This window comes from Pieris napi, chromosome 16, assembly GCF_905475465.1.
Source record: "Pieris napi chromosome 16, ilPieNapi1.2, whole genome shotgun sequence".
Lineage (NCBI taxonomy): Eukaryota > Metazoa > Arthropoda > Insecta > Lepidoptera > Pieridae > Pieris > Pieris napi.
In genome coordinates, this window is record NC_062249.1 from 4503174 (window position 1) to 4526330 (window position 23157).

Sequence of the window (23157 nt, forward strand, 5' to 3'; positions counted from 1 at the left end):
ATTAACCCAAAATAAAGTAGTATAGGGGGCCTTACCTTGAGCTCTTATTGCGAGCCTATTGTCAACTTACAACTGAGATGCATCGCTTAAGGCCGATTTACATTATCTTAGTGTTTAGGAGAGTGCTTTAGGATAGTACTTTAGTTGAAACATGTAAACGCTACTTGCTTTAGCAAACGCTACGCTAAAGAACTTGCCTTTCAAGTTGTACTAAAATACTCTTCTAAACACTAAGATAATGTAAATCGGCCTTAATTCATACCTCCTATGACGTAACAAAAATCAGCCCATTTATGTTTCTACGTGACCTTAGCGATAATCAGATTTCGTTCATTAAATTTGTATGAAAATTCGTAACATGACCTCGCAACTGAAACAACATTTGAGTGTTTTGCCTTTTCACTATAACAGAATAAGCGATTCTAAAAACTTACTTTTTGTTCTACTTATAGAACATATTAAATTCAATATTTTAATTAAAACTTGTACATAAAGTAAAAATAATAGGATGTACTATGTCTATATGTCTAAAAAGTATAATTCTATATTTCGGATATAAAAGAGTTTTATTTTGGGTCAACTTAGAGTTTAGGAAGTGTGATTATGAAGAAATTATTAAAACATCGACGGAGATAAGAAACAAGACGAAGATTCCCGTTCTACCGACTTTGAAGATGTCGAGTTTATAATATAGATAGTAAAACAAAACAATCAAGCATTATTCCTTAAAATATCATATACTTTTTTATAACCAGGTTCCGCCCGCGTTTGTTTCGTGTATTTTACCAAAGTCTCTTGGGACTTCTTCAACGATTATTCCGTGTATTAAAATATAACAAATTGAATTAAACAGTTAAACACCTTCTTTCGTTATCTGTATTATAAGTAAACCTACAAATGTAGCCGCCGTCCGGTTCTTCTTTTTACAATAAATAATAATGCTATATCATAAGTACCTATTTATTATAATTAAACTATTCTTTATTAAGTTCATGAATTGTGTTATGATTTGTGGTGATTTTAAATTAACTTATCTACATAAGTACTTTTTCAAATTTATAATATGTAAATAATAAGCCATTTGAAAATATTCTAATAACAGTGTTTATTTATTACAATGACGCCATTAATAAGAAGATGTCTTCAGGCAATATTCAATTGGGTATAATTATTCATTGGGGTTCTTATCCAACATGTATCACAATTCAGCGAGTTTGTCAAGTTTAAGCTGTAAAGAAAATATAATTATTTATATTTGTACAGTAAATTTGTATAATTAAAAGGATTTTATTATTAATTTAAGACCCTTTAATTACCCTTTTGCAAAGGGTTTTGTATCAAGAATTCACTTCGATATAGATATTTATTTTTGGAAAATAAATTTGTGAACAACACTTACCCCATCATATTTATAAGTTAAGCAATTTGTAAAAGTATAATTATAAAACTGAAATTTTGTAAACACCAAAATATTATATAATGTAAGCTCCTATCAAAATTTAACAGAACTATACCGTAGCACGTTTAAAATATGTATATCAAAATAATAAAAAAAATTTATTGTCTTTTACACATTTAATAAAACAATTTTTACCGGATTGAAGTTATGTATTTACTTATACTAATACTAAAATATAATTATTAAATAGCTTATTGTGATTGATGAATTATTATAATAAAAAATATAAAAAAAATAAAATAATTTTCAGATTTTATTTCTTATTATAGAATCATCTGTCGAGGCAAGTTTGACAGTTAAATTTCAAAACTTACATAGAAACCACAAACATAGTTATGGTTCTTTCGTTCGGTTATGCCGTGTTCCGCGATTCCAATACGTTTCAGTTTATAGAAAATACAATTGAAGTTAGAAATGTGGAAGAGTATCCTTAACGCTAGTAGCATTTTCTTTACCTTTGTATTGCAATATTTTAGGTTAAAGGAGGTTTTTATTTTACATAGGGCGGGGGGGGGGAGGCGGGAGAGTGACATGTCGATCGCGTGATTAAATAATGGTACCGCCTCCTGAGTGGTTATTACACATGACGTAGAACGTGTTTGCTTTGGGCGCGTACAGAATCACCTATTGATGATAAGAAACACACGGAAATATCCGGTAGAGCTGCGTAGAGGATATCATCCTGCCTGGCGGGGCAAACCCTCTTAGTCCAAATGCGTTTTGGCAGCGAAGTCAGGTTTTAATAGGTGGCCTTTCGCTTTTTGTTTACTACTCGACAGAGACGGAGCTCCGCAATACAGCCCCGGGGATTAAATAAAAACAAACACAAATAAATTCATCAAGCCCATGTTTTATTGGGAGGTTATGGGACTGTTAACGCCATGATACCAACTTTATTACACCTAATTGCATGTTTTTTTTTTCGGCGGTAACAATTGAATGGTGAATTATATTCAAATTACATTACATAATTTTTCATCTCAATTCGTAGACCACACTGAGAAGTGGCTATCATGTTTACAGTCTGCTTACTAGTTAGTGAATAGTTGACAGTTCACAGGTAATATTCTTTGACGTTGACAATTTACATTTTATTTTTATAAACAGACCTCATTCATCATTGTGACCAGTGACGTTGTTAATAATGCAAATTGCAAACAATAATTATATAAATTAAACAAACTGCTAAAAGAAAATATTAAAAAAACACACTACCTACAAGCTATTAAAAGGAAATTGAAGATCATAAAGCCGTCAATAATTCTTTTACTATGTACTTACTATTACACATAATAGAATTATGCTACCAGAATTCTGGTAACATATCAAAATATGAACTTAACAGATGATGGTGGGATGCTTGCAGGAACTGCATCGACATCCTTCTGACTTCTGACTGATCCTTTCGACTGAATGAGTACAGTCATACTAGTCATTCTATGACACTGATTGAAACTAGCTTTGCTTATTTTAGGACATTTGTGCAGCACAGCTATCATATTTACAATTGCCCAAGGCCTGTCATGCTTTGTATCGTTAACCATTCCAACAACAAAAATGTATACCTGCTGCACATTTCTTGCCCATCCTGCACCCTAAAGAGGATGTGAAATAAACCATAAAGGTTAAAGTTATGTTAGTAAATTTATTCAAATTACAAACGGATATTACTACATGAAAAGTAGCAATTCATTTATCAACACAAATACAAAGTATCATCAATACATGTTTACCTGCATGATTCATACTTAATTTGTAGGATGAAACAACTAACTTTTCTAAGTTATAATTTTACATCAGGTAAGACTCCTGGCTGGTCGCCCTCTGTTCTATAAAAAAAAAAACAGGAAATAAAATAACTATCCAATAATTTATTCAATGGATGGCTATCATTTAAATAACAGTGCTTTTATATTTTATCTAAATCATCATAAGCAGTGTTGATCTAGTGGCTTCAGCGTGCGACTCTCATCCCCGAGGTTTACCTACCACAGGTTCGATCCCCAGCTGTGCACAAATGGACTTTCTTTCTACCATTCGCTCGAAAGGAAACCAACATGTCTTAGACCCAACAAGTCAGAAGACGGTGTGTGTCAGGCACTGGAGGCTGATCGCCTATTATATTAAAAAATGATCATGAAAAAGATTCAGAAATCTGAGGCCAAGACCAAAAGAGGTTGTAGTGCCACTGATTAATTATTTTTTAAATCATCTTGTTAGATCATTTATAGAATGCCCTTTGTATATTCCAATTCACCTAACAAAACTATAAAATTGCCACTGTAACAACCTCCTCCTTTGGTTTTTAAAGTCCGTTAAAATCTACATTACACTTTATATACAAAAAAAATAGCTAATACATAGTTTTTTTTGCTTGTCTTATATGATTTTCTAATTGTCTAATAATAAAAGTCTCCACATATATAGTAATATATTATATATAATACTTATTCTAAAATACTTCATACTATTCTAAACATACCTAACAAATAAACCAATGGAGAAGTCGTTAAGATGTAAATCGATACGATTACACTTTAACCCCTACCATGTATATTATAAAAACATAACTCTTGTTGCTTGCGACGGCTTAGTACGAGTATTTTCTTGGCTCGATATATTTTCTCTTATTCATAAAAAAATCAGTCTTATTGAACCGATTTAACTTAAGTATTTCTTTTACATCACAGCGTAAACACAATGTAATAGAATGAGACGAACGAGTACTTTAGTTAACTGAGTGCAATCAGTGTAGATTTTTTTTATGTATTTAAAAAGCATATGAATTTAATACATATTTATACATCTGTGTAATTATAAACGTTAAGATAATAATTAATCGTTTTTATTGTCTAATTTAACACTAACAAAGGTATGTGCGAGTATACAGTTTGAATTTTTTTAAACCACACATACATGAAAATTTGTACATGCACGTAATCTTCTGCATATTAGGTATTTCGCCTTGATGTGTTTATATGTAACATTTGTTACCACTATTCCAGAAAATTGATATTATTATCTGAAGGGGATATCCTCTTATTGTCATGAGATGTGCCAGACCGTTCTTTTTGAACAATTTGTTGAAGTTCGTGTTCTTGTACTATAGAAAATATTTTACTTTTAGCAACATTTAAATGATAAGGGGAAAATGTCTTAAGCGTTGTACCAATACTAATCAGAAATGCATCAACGGGATCCGATGCGTCAAGTTCAGTTGGCATTGATGTATCTGTAAGAATAGTCGGATTCTCGTCCTCCTGGTCATCGCTATCTTGGCATGGCACTTCCCTTCTTCTTTTCTTTCTTACTTTCCTCTCTACTATTGGCTGAATAGGTTCATCACAACCGTCATTACTTTCTTCTTCATTAATCACAGGGTCGCTGCCTTGGTCTGACTCGTATTTATAGAAAGATGTAATATCTTTAAAGAAGGGTTTCAAAAATGATATCTCTTTTTCATATTTATACTGTTTTTTTCGAAGACCCGTATTAGTTGCTAGCTGTCGCAAGATTCTCCGATACACGTCTCTAATGTTTATCCAACGAATTTTGCAATCAGCAGCTGGAAAATAATATTTTAAGGTTACAAACGTTTCTTACGCTTATTCAAATAAGAATTTGTATTTTAGCACTGCAAAATATAACATGCGGTTTTGTAAGAAAGAATTTTTATCCTAAATAATATTAATATTTTAATCCTGAATTAAAAAAAAAACTAAAATCTAAGAATAAATGAATACGAATTATCACCACAACCTATTATAAAAAAAAAATTGGAACATACGAGTCGAAAACAAAATCAGCGATCACAGAAACACAACAGAACAGTGGTAGGGGCGTTCAATATAATTTCGAGAAAGAAATATCGTGTATTATAAAAACATTTACCGGGCCGCTTCAATTCGTCCCCAATTTTTTGCCATGCAACTTCCCTCGCGTTGCAATCCATATATCTGGCATGATTCGTATTATACAGAACCGGGTTTTCTTTCACGAGAAGTAATAATTTCTTATCAAACTTCTCGGTTGTGGTCGGCAACATGGCGGATTGTGTCGCACTGTCGTTGTCGTTCTCGTTGGCGTCGGTGGTCGGACTCGTTTCTTGGCATCGTAGTCGTACATCGCATTCGGAAGTTAGATAGATTACAAAATGGTGTTGCCATTAGTGGCATATTGTTATAAGTATTTTGCAGGCTATGCGCTACCTGCTTGATCAAAAATTATAACTATAAAATTTTATAAGCAGTTTTTGTTTTATTTTTCTTAAATAAAATAAATATTTTACCATTACAAAATTTTTGTTTATTTTGTAGCGTCACCCAGTACCTAAAAATCAATACGATGACCTTGAAACGCGCTTACAAAGTAATTTCGACTGCTAGGGCTATTTACAACTTCTCAATCTTAACCACCGCAGCCCTTGAGCCGACCAGTCGGTCAGACTGCTCAGGATCCTTCTTTTAAGTCAGAGGAAGGGCACGCCGTGCTTCCACAATTATTTATACATAAACAATACTATTAATTCTTAAAACTTTCCTAGAGGGCAGTAATAGCAAACTAAATTAAATTAAATCTTCAAATATTTTAGGGACCGTATTATAAGTATACAATAAAATTACTAGTTTTATGTTTTGACATGAATATTTCTTTAAATGAATAAAGGATTAAAGCTTCATCTTTTGTCACTTCATGGTATGGCAAGTTGTCACTCAAATGTTCTGACAGCTGACACTGATAACAGACGAAAGTAGAAATTTGAATTCCTAATCCTAAATCACAATTCGTGCTCGCGTGTGGCGCGTGTGACGTTTGTTAAATTAGTGTAACTGTTTTATTTTTATTGGGTGTACTTTGAATTGGATTTTTGTTTTTATTTCGTCCTTAATTTTTGTGTTAGTGATTCATTGTGTTGTGTTCTTGTTTGCTTCGCGTTTGTCTTTGTGTTTTCCCTAATGTATTGAGTATCATACAAGATGCCCGTATTTCACACGAAGATAATCGAAAGTATTTTAGAGCCGGTTGCTCAACAGGTGAGTCAGTGAATATTATTTATAGCTCGTGATTATAAAGATCTGTAACTTTTGCGTTTTGTTTACTAATTTTTTATTACCACACAACTCTAAATTGACATCTCAACAATCCTCAAACTTATTTTTGACCAGTAAATTTGACTCTATATTTGAAAATACAATTCGAGGACGAGTACTAGACAGCTGGATTAAATTATTCAACCACCCGATGTTTTTAAATCCTATTACAGAATTTAATATTAAAATGTACTAAGAGGTGTGTGTGAAGGATTTTACTTTAAAATGCTTTAATAAAGCCTGAAGCCTGTAATATGTTTTAGTAGAGTAAAATTATAATACAACTACCATACATACAAAAACAAAATAACATATTGGCATATAAAAAAACACCAACACACACATAATCAAGTGTTTAAAGTATACAGCTATTAAAACAGTACATTTTTGAATTCTTCCTAAAATATATATTTACATATCTTAGTATTATGTCATCACTATAATAAGAACATGAAGAAATTGCCAAATTTAGAGGTTGAGATATTGAAAAATAATTGTAGGTGTCAAAAGTTGTTTTATACTATATAATGTGTTAGTGAATGATTAGTAGGTTTTAGATTATACTGTATCATAATATGTTGGATTTCCTTATTATTTATGTATATTTCTAGATTTATTGGTTTATCAATAAAGTCATCTGTTGCACTATCTAATTTTTAGTTTGAATTGCATTGTCTCTTATAGTATGTTTTAAATGTGCAATTTTGTGTTACATTTAACATATTATGTGTTTTATATAGATCATGTTATGCTTCAACTATAAATCATGCCTTAGGCTTAATTAGTAAATAATGGTATAACCTAGGAAAATGGTACAACAATGGTAACAAATATACTCAGAAATATGACTTCCTATCTCCCATTGTGATAAATCCATATAGAACATTGTTAAAACATAGTAGAACACAATTAACTAAATCAATCATCAGATGTTTTTACTTATCATTATTTTCAGACGGGAAACATTGCCCAGCTGATAAAATGAAGTCATCTGAGTTGTGCTTAATGATCCATAAGACTATTCAATGAGTATTCAATCAGACACATAACATTTCATCTGGTTGTTTAAATTAAAAATATTATTTAGTTCCTAGGTTGTACTAATAAACATGGTTGTCTGATAAACATTAAACTACAAGCTCCCACCTTTTCAGAATGACAAATCATAAAATGACTGCTTCACGACTGATTTGAGAGCGACCGCCGATGCGAAAACCGCTGTGTGAGTTCGTGAAGTGAGTTACAGAATCGCAGGGCAGAACTGTTGGCAATTTGATACTCAAATTTTAAATATGCTGATACTTTTTAAATTAAGGACATTTTTAAGTTAATATAATGTTAAATATATTAATAGCATAACTATTAGAAAACACAGCTCTCATAAGCTTCCTTTATCAAATATCATTTACTGTTAGTCAATATATTTTTATAAATTGTACAGTAGTTTAATATAACAATATGACATTTAATAATGCAAGAGAATTATTTTCTCTTATAAGCGTAGATAATTTGTTTTAAATTTTAACAATAAAATTAATATTCAAGTTAAATACAAACAGATACAACACCATACAAAAGTATTATTATTAGTATTTTACAAATTATAAATAGTAAGCACAACGAAATGTCATGAGCATTAAAGAAAATGCTCAAATAAAGTTTTTAGGAAAAAATCGGGAACAAAGGGTGTGATTATACCGCACTACATATTTAGGTCATACTGCAACATGAACGGCGCATTATGACGTCTAATTAAATATTAATTTTTATTTAATCAAAACTCATTAGTCAGGAGTCGCATTTAGAGCTATATAAAACATGCAATCCCTACATGATGTTAAAAAAAAAATGGTGCTTCACACTACCGCCCAATAGATACACTAATATATTTGTGTTTACTACTGTTATTTACAGAAATATTGCATTATCTATACATTTATTTTTAACCACATTGGATAAAAAATCACGTGAAGCTTAGTTAGTAACAGGGACGTTATTCTAATTAGTCTAATTAGACAGTGTTGACATCCGTCGGTTATGAAACTTGCTATTTGTGTGCCCTTTGCGTGGTTGTTTCGAAGGTTACAGTCGTAATTATCAGTTTATTATTACTACCGTTAAGCTTGATAATAATTTTTCTTTAAGCTTTAAGTCAGGTAAAACTGCGTCAAGGTGCCATTGTCGGTATTATTAAACGCGGTGATCTTCGTATTAATTTTCATGAACTATCGATTGAAGTCAATTGCGTTCACGATAGCAGGGCCTAATAGTGTATGTTGAAAATTTATGAAGGATGCTATGTTATTAATGCTTAGTGGCTGATCTATATTTTATAATTAATTTTTATTTATTGTTATTTGATTTATGACTCAGATGCCATCTAGTTCTCTAAGCATTGCGCAGTCTGCAGGTACAACTTACACCGTAAATTTCAATTTCTTGTAGGTAGATGATATGAAAGTCGAAATCATTTCGTTTTAAACCATGATGCAACCGTCAGTTTTGCTTGCTGTTTCCGCGACTTCTATTATTAGAAATATTTCACACTATTGAGGTGATGCTTTAGATATTGTTGAAACGTTTTCAAAGTCTACTTGCCAGTGAAACTAGTTTAGGGCGACAATAATGTTCTGGTTAAAATGATTCTTTCTTATTCGTGCTATAGTTCAATCTTCTTATTCGGCACATTTTTAAAAGCTAGCAAAGTATGAGCATCGTTTATCGTGAAAAAACAGTGGCTTGTTGAAGCTTTATAGAAGTGGGCTTGTGAGATAAAGGCTTAAGTAGAATAACGGCGAGATTCTAGGCCAAGGTCACACGCTGCGACAGCGCCCATATGTATTACATATACATATATATGTTATACTCAATTATAGCTAATACACCTGTAGATATTCGTATATTTCTAAATCCGATAGTTACCATAAACTTGCGTTAAATCGGAGACTGTGTTACAAATTATAAATAATTAACACTGCCTTAACATATACATACCATATATTAGACTAAAGTTAGCATTTAGTCAATGTTTTGTAAGCTAAACATGAGATACAAGGTATGACGAAATAATTCATTGATGATTTAAAAGTTGCGTAGGAGGTGTCAACTCTGCCATATGGCATACTCCGGTTGGCAAAGAAGTTTATGTTCCACATCTTTTCGTTGCGAAGGACATGCAGATAAGCAGTTCTTGATGGTCGGGACCGTGTGAGTCACCGTGTGTGACTGTGATGATGCACTTTATTCCTTTTATATAAATAATTGCATATATAAGAAAACTACTTATATTATTCACTAATATAATAAATATTTTACGAATCTGAGAGAATTTGCAGGAAATATTAAAATAAATGTGTTGTATAGTTCTTTGCTTTCTTCTAAATTTAAATATTATGTACATCTATGAACTGAAACAAATGACTGAGCTCCTATTTAAAATGAATAAATAAAATAAATATTTCGTTAGTTTTTCCGCTTTTCTTATTTCAATCTCTTGCTATAGTAAAGTTAGTTGACGCTTGGACGTCAATTTGATGCGTGGGCGTCGGTTATAAACGATCTATTCTCATCCAGTTGCATCATTGTAAGGTCAGTATTTCGTACTGGTGAGGAAGCGTTCAAGTATTACGTCACGCAATTTTTGGAGATTATTGACGTTTCCCCCCCCCCATGTAACGCGCCGTAACGTTTTTCTGTACCCAAGTATAGTAAAACGTTTTCGTGACCACCTAGTGACTCTTTATATACCTAAAAGTTACCATTATGTGGTGGTACTGGAAAGTCGAAAATAATATTAACAATAACTGTTTTAAACTTTTTATTTAGGTATTCTTCAGTAAAAGATTTCGAAAGCTTTCGTTTTCTTAAGGGCCATTAAGAACACGTCACGTAAATATAAAGTCAACAAAAACATCGTTAGATGTAAGGCGGGGCTAGCATAAAGGGCGCGACGCACCCTACTGTCTACCCTCAAGGATGCCTGCGGATATCTGACTCACCTTTACTTAACAAAATGTCTGGGGATGCGCCAAAAGTTCAATAAGTCATTCGATACGCGCTATTAGTCAATGTCAGTATAAAACTATCGAAATAATAATAAAAATCCTGTCTAATTAATTAAAAGACAATCTACTTTATACCCTTAAACCTGGTCGTGTAAAGAACCTGTTGTTTAAAATAAATTATTTTTATCGTAATTTAAAACCGTGATATATTTTATCACCAAGTGATTAGAAAAGACGGCTTCATGACATAAATACAAACCAGTATACAAGATATATATCAGAAAGCGAAAGTAATGTTGCACTGGAGTCTGTACTTACATTGTACAGTATAATGAGGCAGGTCGTGCTTCAAGCATCCTTTGACGTCATGCAATGCAAACTAGATACTGTAATAGGTACTTGGCACTGCGTAAATATATGTACAAGGATTTCATGTATATAAAATCTTCAACTAGTAATATACAGTAATTATAATGGTTTTTAAATGTAGAGTGTTAGACAGTCTTATTGAAGCCTAATTGTTAGTAGTATTGGTAATCTCTTAGTAGAAACATATTTTCATAGACTAGACTTGTAAATTTAATACAAAAATAATAATTAATTTTGTTTGCAAAAGCATTTAAATTTAATACAAAAACTGTTTTAGTATTTTTCGTTACTTATTTATGTTTTCCACCGTTTAAAGTTTAAACCTTCCCTGAACTTCCACAATTATTTCTAGGCATTATTAGGCAAATCGGTTCAGCCATTCTCGACTTTTAGGGAGACAAACGAACCGTAATTCATTTATATATATCAATAAATTAGGTGCTTCGATTCCTAAAACGTATCGATGTTTGTATATTCGCGGTGCAGACTTGCAACCAGAATAACTTTATTTTCTTTTTTGTCATTAAATTTTTCAATTTTTTTTTTGTCATTAAGTTAAATATATGTACATATTATAAACTGTATTTAATTGTTAATATTTAGTAAACCAGCACTGAAGATTCCACTAAAATGCTGTGTACAGATATAATTGGAAATTCAGGTTTACAAATGTTGCTTAGTGTGTAATAACTATATGTATTTCACCAATCTGTTTTCTGTTTCTGTTCCTTAAATGTAAAAATAAAAAATAAAATAAAATATCTTGACTGTAGGAGTAAGTAAACAAAAAAATAACTTTGCATTTTAAAACTATTCTTAAAAATCTGCAATACAAAAACCAACACTAAAGTTGATCAATATAACCTCAAGATAGCTTTAAAAGGTTCGCAAACCCACGCTTAACACTTGGTGGTGTGCGGGCGCCGCTGCCTTATACGGTTGTACACGTAACTAGTAAGACGTCCATTCATACATTTTGTTACATTTTAGCACGTACGCTATATTAAATCACTTGGTATTGTATTTATTAATAATAATCCAGTCGTACTACGTCCCGTTATTAGTTTGGCCTCTATTTGACTATGTTTCATTTATCGAAATTCTTAATAAGCATGAAGGTGACCGGCCTTCTGTTCTTGAAGTAAGAGTTTTTCCTTAGCCGCGAGGTCTTTTACACATAAAGAAACAAATAATGCAAAGCTGCAGGTCGACTCCCCGACCTCCAGGTTCTGCGCTGATTCACAAAAAAAAAATTTTTGTATTTGAGCCCTATAGTTAAGTCCTATAATGTGAGTAGGTACTTACTAGTATAAGATAAAAAAAATCAGTGGAGCTACTACAACCTCTTTAGGTCTTGGCCTCAGATTTCTGAATCTGTTTCATGATCATTTTTAAATCTAATAGGCAAGTAGGTGATCAGCCTCCAGTGCCTGACACACGCCGTCGACTTTTTTGGGTCTAAGACATGTCGGTTTCCTCACGATGTTTTTCTTCACCGTTCGAGCAAATGTTAAATGAGCACATAGACAGAAAGGCCATTGGTGCACAGCCGGGGTTCGAACCTACGACCTCAGGTATGAGAGTCGCACGCTGAAGCCACTAGGCCTACACTGCTCTAGTATAAGACACGTGATAATAAAAATCTCCAAAGAGCCGATACTGATTATTATGGGATCATATAACTACGAAATCCAATTACATATGTTGTAATTCTTTTAGCACCTACTGATATCGTATGGTACGGCAATACATATACTTGAAATTGCTTTATGATTGCCTGCTAGAATAACAAATATTAACCACACTTTCTCTTCGTAAATGTAGTCATTGCAAAGGACGTACTTTGTTAATGATCTCTCAATAAGGGCAATGCAAGTCGAGCTTACGTCAGAGCTAAGAATATGTTTCTTATCGAGGCAAATACGCAGAGTGTTATGAAGGGCATACTCTGATAACGCACGTCGGTCAAATAATAAACGCTCGGTTGTCTTATAATAGTAGTTTATGCAACTGTCATATAATAGAGGGTATTAAAACATGAGTGTAGTTTTTTGAAACGAGCCGCAAGCGAGTTTTAAAACTCCTCCTCCATTGAAACCTCCTTGGTCGGACTCGGGACACATTGTACTTTAATATTTAAAAAATTGTTTTAAAGCATTGTTTTGTTAGGAGAATAATGCTTTAATTTAATTTTCTTAAAGAAGTATGTAAATAAAATATGCCAATAAAAGTCTGTATTTCATTTCATAATAATAGAATATTACCAATTGAGATTATATAAAATCTTTTAAAAACAAACATATATATTTTCTTTCAATTTGCATTCATATTCATATTTAGTTGAATAATTATTTATTCACTAATAAATAGACTTACGCTATTATGCTTTTAATGCAATTTAAACTAACAATTTTAATATTCTATAATGCTACATTTTTTTATAAAGAAATGACAGTCTTACATATTAAACACGTTTTACGTTGTTAAGTTACGCACAATTCGTTTAAGCTAGAGGTCCTGGGTTTCGCCCATTATAATAGTTTCAGGCGTTAATAAAATATGGATAAATTCTGTTCTTAATCCTGCTAGGTCTACCTCTTTTTATACACTAAAATTTATTTGAAAATTAAATTAACTTTCAGGTTTCCCGTCTAGTGATCCTTCATGAAGAGGCAGAAGATGGAAACGCGATGCCGGATCTGGCACGGCCAGTGCAGGCCGTGTCACTTGCCGTCAACAATCTCGTGAAGGTAATTAGTAGCTAAGAATAGAAACCAAACACATACTCAATTATTGCCGCTGTTTCGACTGAATTAAAATATTATTTTGAAATAGGGCATTACAAAATCTCAAGTATACAATTCGCCTACGTGTTAATAAAATATTAACATATGCAATAGTGTTCATCTATACTTATATTATAAAGAGGAAAGATTGTATGTTTATAACGAATTGCCTCAATAAGTACTGGACCGATTTTTAAATTGTTTTCACGATCCTAATGCTACACTATCACTGATTAATATAGGCTATAATATTAAAGAACATATCAATATCTAAAAAAAAAATTGAAAAATAAATGTGCGAAGCCGGGACGGGCCGCTAGAATTTTATTTTATTTATTTACACTTCGTTGCATAATGCATTACAATAAAAAAATAACATAATAAAATGGAGGGCAACTGGCGGCCTTATCGCTTTCGAGCGATCTCTTCCAGGCAACCACTGTGAGAATTTTTTTTTAAATTAGATAGGGTAGGCAAGAAGTGCAAAAATACATATTACATATAATTTTTAAGAAAAAAAGAAACTAAACAGGAACAAATAAAAAAAAAATATTGATAGATCGTTTTAAAAATGCATTTACTCAAGTAATCGACGGACTACATCGCGTATAATGGATTTTTTCTTGCTCTAGGTGGGCCACGAGACTATCGAGTCGTCAGATGACCCAATCCTGCGTGGCGATATGCCTGGTGCTTTACGGCGTGTGGAAGGAGCCGCGACACTTCTCCAACAGGCCTCTGACATGTTAAGGGCTGACCCGTATTCGGGACCTGCCAGGTTTGGAATAACTATTTATATATAAAAATTAAACTACAAAAAGTTTTTCCGTTATCTAAACAATATTGCAGAGAATAAGCACAGCACTAAATGTGTTATTTATATACATAATAACAACACCAACTATATCAATCCAAATGTGTCAGAAAAAAAATATATGAAAGGTCTAGCCTAGGAAAGGGTACCTGTTTAAGTATTACGTAAGCAGATTCACTGCCATTTATCCCCCCACCCCCTTCCTCTTTTCAGCAAAAGCAAGCAAGCTCTCAAAAATAATAGTTGTTTTGTAGGAATCATCGAAAAATGTATTTCGTTTTCAAGCATAGACAATGTGTGGGTAATATGTGTAAAAAAGTAAATAATTACTGTTGACGTAATCACCAAATAAGAAAATCAAAATCCCCACCCCCCCTGATAGTGCTTACGTAATACTTGAACGACTCCAAATACACAATATAAAAACAAATTGTCGAAAAGTTCGTTATGGCCTTGCTGCAGTAACTCTTAGTTCTAAGGAAAATGTTTAGGTTATCTTGGGTTGAATTCCGGCGACATTAAAAAGACGATACAAAAGTACCTACCTATGAAAAACAATAGCTCCGTGTATTTTATTGTTTATAAATAGTTTCGGTGCATTATTTCAATTAAAAAGTAAATCAGTGAAGTTTGTAAAAGTTATCTTTGTGGTAGTAATGTTAAATAAGTATTTTTTTATGGAAAAGTGACAATAATAGCAATAAAACATTTGACCCATTTGACCCCTAACATTTTACATAAAACCATATCTTTGCTTAAAAATACAATTTCCAATCAATCTACAAACTAATAAAGTGACAAACTTACCGGTAAAGTGCTATAAACTAGTGAACTACGATAATAGTGACGAAACATATAAATTAAGTGAATCCTTTGTTCTCCGATGTGACTCACATCAGTTGAATTTTAACGTATTTTCAAAGCAATTTACACAAATAGAAATAGATTGCTTAATTTTGAAACACATGTAATAGGCCTGTTGGCTAGTGGTATTATCTCTCTTCCTCGGATTCTCACATAACTATTACATGTCCCGGTTCCAATCACATCGGTTCAAGCCATACATCTGTTAGCAATTGTTATCATTGTATTTATATATATATATATATTTTTTTTTTTTATAATGGAAAACGACAATGTTACAATGAGAAGAAAGCAAAGAAGATTTATTGATTCCCTTAACCTTTCATCTAGTTCTGGTCAATCGAACTGTGACTGTTATGACTCAACAATTTTACCAGACATTTCTACAAGAAGTTTATATGAACATTCCGAATTATTGGAGCAAATAAAACAATTAAAATTAGAATTGGATTCAGCACATCAAACAATTGAAACCCTATTAATTGAAAATTCCACGAAAAATCTTGAAATTATAAAACAAAAGGAAACTATAAATAATCTAAAACAAAATTATTCTTCACCTTCTATTAATATTACTACCAACACCTTACTACAAAAACAAACCCAAGAAAATGCGCAACTCGCCTGTAGTTCCTGCCCTTCCAAATATAAGGAACAGAATAAGCGCATTGTACAAGAATTTCCACCAAATATTGAAAACCACAAACAGAATAGTAAGGAGCTGCCAATAGATGTCACTATAAGAACAACAAAACCAGTTATTCAAAACGATAATGTCATGACTTTAAATGGTCAAGCAATAGAAAATCGACCCAAAATAATAATATTTGGAGATCAGCAAGCTTGTGGCTTAACACATAAATTAATAAAATCAAGATTAAATATACAAAAGGACAATTACAAAGTTACTTCGTTTATAAAGCCCCATGCTACGAGTGCACAGATTTTAAGTAGTTGTATAAGTGAAATTAATAAGTCCATCATTAAACCTAAAGACATTATAGTATTAATAATAGGTGCAAACGATAAACGCCCTTATACCTTCATCTCACAATTGTGTAATGTGTTATACCAATTGCGACAGCAAAAGGTGTTTATAACCAATGTACAATATAATGCTCACTTAAATGTAAAATTAATTAACTTTCATCTAGAATCTATACTATCTAATTATAAATATTGCCACTACTTAAAAATACGCCACTCGAAGTACGATAAAAACACACCCTATTCTCATACAAAACACCTCTTCAACTTATGTGATAAAATAAACACGGAAATTGAGTACATTCGATATTATACACAGCATAAGACAAATCTTAACTATAAATCCAGCGTGCAACCTAGTCACACAAACAAGTCGACTCACACTGTACAATTAAAAATAACAAATTTTCTTAAAATGTCAGGTACCAATATTACAAATAAAAACCAGCCTTCCAGTTGTAATTTTTTTCGTAACAACTAATAAGCAAAATAAATTAAGACTAGTCCATCAAAATATAGCAGGGTTGCTTAGCAAACAGGATTTAGTTAGTGTAGCCATCACGGACCTGCAAGGAAGTTTGGGAAGTGTGGACATCATATGTTTCACAGAAACTTTTATTAAACAAGAAAGTGAATCCAACGTTAAAATAAATAATTATAGATTAGTCTCTTCATATTCTCGGCCTAATCAACGCCGAGGTGGTTCGTGCATCTTAATAAAAAACAATTTGAAATACAAGGAAATTTGTTACCCTAGACCCCCAATTCCTCTCCAATTCGAATATTGTGGCGTTGAAATAAGTAAATACAACTTAATAATAATATGTATTTACCGGACTCCTACTTTAGATGTAACAACTTTTTTATATAATTTAGAACAACTTTTAAGTAACCTATGCAGGAAACGCAACAAAAAACTAATATTATGTGGAGACTGGAACATAGACATTTTAAAAAATAATAAAAGTTCCCACGAACTTATCTCTATTCTTCTAAATAATAATTTACAAAATCATGTAAAACACCCAACACGGAAAAACTCCTGCTTAGACTTAATAGCAAGTAACATAAATGACACACACTCGGACCTCCACTACTTGGCACTTTCAGACCATGAGACCGCACAATCACTGACTTTTACACTCGAAGAAAACGAAAATTTTAAAGATATTCCAAAATACTGGTTTATATACAGACGAGAACTCAATAGGGAAAACACTAATACATTTATTAGGTGTCTATCAAGCCTCACCTTCTCGGACGTATACAGCTCCACCACAACAAATGAAGCATTCGACAACTTCCATGACACTATAACTTTGTTTTACAATTTATGTTTTCCGATCCTAAAAATTAAAAATACATTCAAACCTATCAAAAATAGATTCTTTACTAAAGCCCTAAAAAAATGTTGTATAAAAAAAAGAACGTTATACCTAAAATATCATTTAAATAAGCACAATAAAAAACAAAATAAATCTGCATATAATAAATACTCATCTATTTTAAAAAAATGTATACATAAGTCCCATCAGCTTACTAATGCAGAATACATAAATTGCGCAAAAAACAAAACTAAAGCAGCCTGGAATGTAATTAAAACAAATACACGAGACATGAGATTTTATTCAGGAATAGAAGCAATTGATATTGATAGCAAAACATATGAATCACCACATGAAATATGCAACTTATTTAATGACTATTTTACCTCACTGCCTACAAAAAATAAAACAAACAATTTGCCAGAAGCCAAAATCCCTCTAAATCATAAAAGTATTTTTCTTTCCCCTATAAATAACACGGATATATTAAAAATTATTACATCGCTAAAAAATACAAAATCTACAGGATACGATAATTTAGATACCAAAACAATTAAATCATGCGCTTTATACCTACTTGATCCACTGACATACATAATTAATCTATCGATGGTAGAAGGAATCTTTCCTGAAAAACTAAAAATATCAATTATCAAACCATTACATAAAAAAGGAGCAAAAACACAAATGACTAATTATAGACCAATAACTTTAATTCCCATATTATCTAAAATTTTCGAAAAAGTAATGTATAATAAAATAGAGAATTTCCTTTTATCATACGATATTTTAAAAAAAGAACAATTTGGTTTCAGAAAAAATTGTTCTACCACCCTTGCGTGCTTTTCCCTAGTCAAACAAATTACTGAATGCTTAAATGATAAAATGCTTATAGGTTGTATCTTTCTAGATATGACAAAGGCTTTTGACTTTGTATGTCATGAAAGACTTTTAAAAAAATTAGATTGCTACGGAATAAGAGGTAATGCTTATAACTGGGTAAAAAGTTACCTTGAAAATAGAATGCAATATGTGGAGATAACAAAGATTTGTAAATTAGAGCAAAAAACCTATAGATCCAATTTTAAGAAAAATGAGTACGGAACACCTCAAGGCAGTATTTTGGCCCCGCTACTTTTTCTAACATACATAAATGACCTTCCAGATGCTATACACCAGAACTGTATACTATTTGCTGATGACACTACACTTATAATAAAAAGTAAAAACGAACAAGACTTAAAAAACAACTTAATTAAATCTCTAGACAACGCCATTAACTGGATGAATTCCAATAATCTACAAATAAACATGACCAAAACTAACATAATCCATTTTCAGACATATAACTCTAAAACACAATTAGACTTACAATATAAAAGCAATAAACTAGACATAATGAACGAGTGTGTATTTTTAGGTATAACGATAGATAAATTTTGTAGTTGGAAGGCACATATTGAAAAATTACAGAACAAAATAGACAGTTTTGTTTTTGTGTTAAAACGACTAAGGGAAACTGTTAACCATGCTACGGTATTAGCTGCTTATCATGCATATGTTTCATCTATACTTAGATATGGAATTATAATTTGGGGAAATTCAGTCGAAGTAAATAGGGTATTTAAGGCTCAAAAGAAATGTATTAGAGCAATTTGTGGAGCAAACTGTCTTGATAGTTGCGTACCTTTATTTAAGAAGCTCAAAATTTTATCTCTTCCATGTATTTATATTTTAGAGATATCGTTATTCGTGCACAGAAACATACATATTTTTAAGTCGAATGTAGAAGTTGAAGTAAAAAGTAGACATGGGATGAAATTGGCTGTGCCAAAAATCAATCTGGAACTGTTTCGGAAAAACACCTTTTGTATGGCAATTAAAGTCTACAATAAATTACCAAAAGAATTAAAAGATCTTCCGTCTAGATTCTTTAAAAAGCGACTTAGTGAATTACTTTTAGAAAAAATGTACTATTCAATAAATGATTATTTGCATGAAACACCGTAATTGATATAAAGCTAATGATATAATGTATATAATATAATAGACTAGATAGTATAAGAATAATTGACATTGAATAATAATGTGAAATACTTTAAGACAAATTTGCGCGCCATCGTGTGTGGCAGAATATGCGAACGATTTATGATTGTATCACCTTAACATTTTGTACCATATTCTTGCAAAAAATAAATTATTATTATTATTATTATTATGATCACATGGTTTTTTTGAGTAATAAATATTATTGGAGCCGTCGTTCTGGAATAAACCTACCTTACCTGACTGAATGAAACTTGCCGTTTACAGGAAGAAGCTGATAGAAGGATCTCGAGGTATTCTTCAAGGTACATCGGCGCTTTTGTTGTGCTTCGACGAGTCGGAAGTTAGGAAGATCGTAAAAGAATGCAAAAAGGTACTTTCATATAAATTGTAAGTTGATTTGTAAAATTGTACTACAGTCATTCCTCTTTTACTCTTAAACCGAGCTCCGCTGAATATTAAAGAGGCAGCTTTGGTGAAAATGGTTTAACTGCGCTTATAACCTATATGCTTTTGTTTTAGGTGTTAGACTATTTAGGTGTGGCTGAAGTGATAGATACTATGGAGGACCTAGTGCAGTTCCTGAGGGACATATCACCAGCGCTTTCGAAAGCAGCGAGAGAGGTAAAAAACATATCAAAATTGAGTTGATAATATTTTTATTGATGTGGATTAAACCAAATATTCAAACTGTTATAATAATAAAGTTGACTCAACAATTACATTTTATTTAAAGTAAATATTAGTTTTAAAATTTAATGACATTATTTTTATCCGAACTCGGCACGATTAATTAATTATAAGAATTTAAATTGATAAGGGATTATTTTGAATTTGGTTTTTTTAGACTCGTATTATAGTCGTAATCTATGATTTTTTAATGCACATATATATATCTTATATCATTTCCAATAATGGTGTAACTCTAACGTATGTTACGTCAATATTTGAACAATCTTTCAGCGCTTACGCTCGAAACTAAGATTTTTATACAATGACGCATATATTTTATGAACGAGCATGTGCTGCGTTATCTCCTATAATAGAATTTTAAATTCATAAACAAAGCCATGCGTAACAATCGCCATCTATTGTTACATTGATACATTTAAACAAAACAATGGTAGTGCCATTAATAAACTATTGAAAAATTGTGATCCGTATACATAAATTAATAAAATGCCTGTATTCGAGTACTATAATAAAGATTACATTATGTTTATGGTATTATATTTAAAACAAGCTAGCCTGGCGAACATCGTACCGCCTAACAGTCGATTCTTTATTTTTTTTAAATACTTATTCTGCTATTCCGGACACCGGTCTACCTAAGATAAAAAAAAGAAAGTTGATAAGACAACAAATACATTATGTCAAAAAATAAAAGTTTACCTTCCCGGAACCCCTCCACTAACACTTGAACTTTATGATACGGTATTAAAGTTTAAATTGACTTTTAAGTATTATTACGAATATTATGTATGGGAATATAGAAAAGTGTTGTTTTTAGACTTTTTCACTCAATTTTTTTAAATTTTTATCTCCGTACGAACCATCGTCGTACTTCAAAGAAAAATAATAAAAAAAAAATTGGCCAAATCGGTCAAGCCGTTTTCATGTTATGTCGTGACAACGGAAAACGGGTTTCCTTTTTATATATATAGATTAGTACATGACCTCCGACGGAGTGAGGGCCTCCTACAAATTCTGCCATTTGTCTCTCATTTTCGCTACTATTTTACAAGGTTTTGGTAGGTACTCATTTTGTCACCCACTAGATCCTTATACATATCGCTGTCAAATATCGCGAGATAAATAATTTAGTAATTTTACGGAAACATACCATCGCTAATGTTCGTTAAAAATACATGATATTGGCAAAAACCATGCAATCATTCTCTTTTATTTCATCTTCCCTGTTTGCTGGTAGGCGTCCACTCATTTTTCACCCACTAGATCCGTATACGCGATGTTTCCAATTTAACGCATTGTTTTTCTATATAAAGCCAACACGACCAACTGACAAATATCGTGAGATAAATAATGTAACAACTTTACGGTGACATACCATCGCTAATGTTAGTAAAAATACATGCTATTGGCAAAATCCATGCAATAATTTTTTGATTATAGGTAGCAGCCCGCGCCGCGGAACTAACGCATCCTCCACACGCGGAAACTTTGACTCGCTGTCTGGAAAGTGTCAAAAAGTTGGCTCCAGTCCTCATCTGCTCAATGAAGATATACATCCATATACTGTCTGAAGGTAAGGTCCGAAAAAGCGCATCATAAGGCGAGCATTGATAAAAGAACAGGTAACAGCAATGATAATTTGGCCTACACTCGAAACCAGGTTCCTAAATACATCCTTTTTATTTAATAAAAGCGAAAACTACAAAATTAAAATTAAAAGCTACTATTATTTTCTAGGTGGCAAGGGTATAGAAGACGCATCAGAGAACAGAAACTATTTAGCAAAACGTATGGCGGATGAAATTCACGAAATAATTAGGTATGAATTTTACACCTTCTTCACTTATAGAAAATGTGATTACTAAAAACTTAGAACGTATACATGGTGTTTGTAATGATATATGATGAGTGATGTCACTTCTACAGGGTGTTGCAACTGACGTCATACGTAGAGGACGGCGGAGAGAAGGACAATATCGCAGTACTGAAGGCGCTCCAATCCATGATACATAACAAAGCGGGAGCTGCGCACGAGTTTCTTAATGTAAGGGGTTTTACACCCTAAATATTTTATTTTAGTGTAAAATTTTCGTATGTTAGCATGTGCCAAAGAGAATATTGAATATTTATGCGATACAATTGTCGTTAACACTCAATAAAATTAAAAACTAGTAAGTACTACGTAACGAATTTTGGTCTTCTAAAAGTTACGATGCGTTAATATTAACGCGATTTAAACAACAAAGGTATTTTAGCGACTTTCCGGTACCTAAGCCCACATAAGTGTGAGGGAAAAATGGTTACTTGGTGTTCACGTAACGTTTTACTGTGGGTTATGTAGAGAAAAACTTCACAGAGCGTTACATGGGGGAGGGGGGTGTCAAAATTTGCGTTACGTGATGCTTTTTCTTACTGATAAATTCTGAATCAGTCCTTGACGGATTCTTTCTACGTATAAACAACTTTTAAACTAATAGGATCCCGAAGCCCTCCGTAATACAGTGGGTGAGCGTGCATTACGCTCCGTATTGACATCGGGACAACGTGCCGCTGAACATCTCACTCCCGCCCATGCTGATACGCTTAGATCTACTGTCAGGTACATTTATCATTTTACTGTTGCTTTGTCTCAGCCTCTTTATTTTGCCTGTGTCATTTGACACATTACTTGGCAAGAACCACAGAATGTTTTTAGGTGTTTTCCTACCAATTTTTTTCCA

At 32.2% G+C, this 23157-nt stretch overlaps 2 protein-coding genes across 5 annotated transcripts in view; one reads left to right on the forward strand and one right to left on the reverse strand.

The window, feature by feature from the left end:
• Positions 1–4288: 4288 nt before the first annotated feature.
• Positions 4289–5696, reverse strand: LOC125057170. The gene is made up of 2 exons (XM_047660677.1): positions 5351–5696; positions 4289–5024 (listed from the first exon to the last, which is right to left on the reverse strand). The coding sequence occupies exons 1-2, from the start codon at positions 5502–5504 to the stop codon at positions 4456–4458; spliced, it is 723 nt and encodes a 240-aa protein (XP_047516633.1). The 5' UTR covers positions 5505–5696; the 3' UTR covers positions 4289–4455.
• A 528-nt stretch (positions 5697–6224) lies between these two features.
• The window catches only part of LOC125057168 (vinculin), a 30428-nt gene continuing 13495 nt past the window's right edge, over positions 6225–23157 (forward strand). For 3 of the 4 annotated variants that reach the window (XM_047660673.1, XM_047660674.1, XM_047660675.1), the window contains exons 1-9: positions 6225–6492; positions 13565–13672; positions 14341–14486; positions 20012–20117; positions 20267–20368; positions 21878–22010; positions 22175–22256; positions 22364–22481; positions 22915–23036. In XM_047660673.1, coding sequence (XP_047516629.1) covers positions 6436–6492; positions 13565–13672; positions 14341–14486; positions 20012–20117; positions 20267–20368; positions 21878–22010; positions 22175–22256; positions 22364–22481; positions 22915–23036 — 974 coding nt within the window. In that variant the 5' untranslated portion in view covers positions 6225–6435. The remainder of the gene's footprint in view (positions 6493–13564; positions 13673–14340; positions 14487–20011; positions 20118–20266; positions 20369–21877; positions 22011–22174; positions 22257–22363; positions 22482–22914; positions 23037–23157) is intronic. The other variant, XM_047660676.1, reaches the window with a different exon arrangement.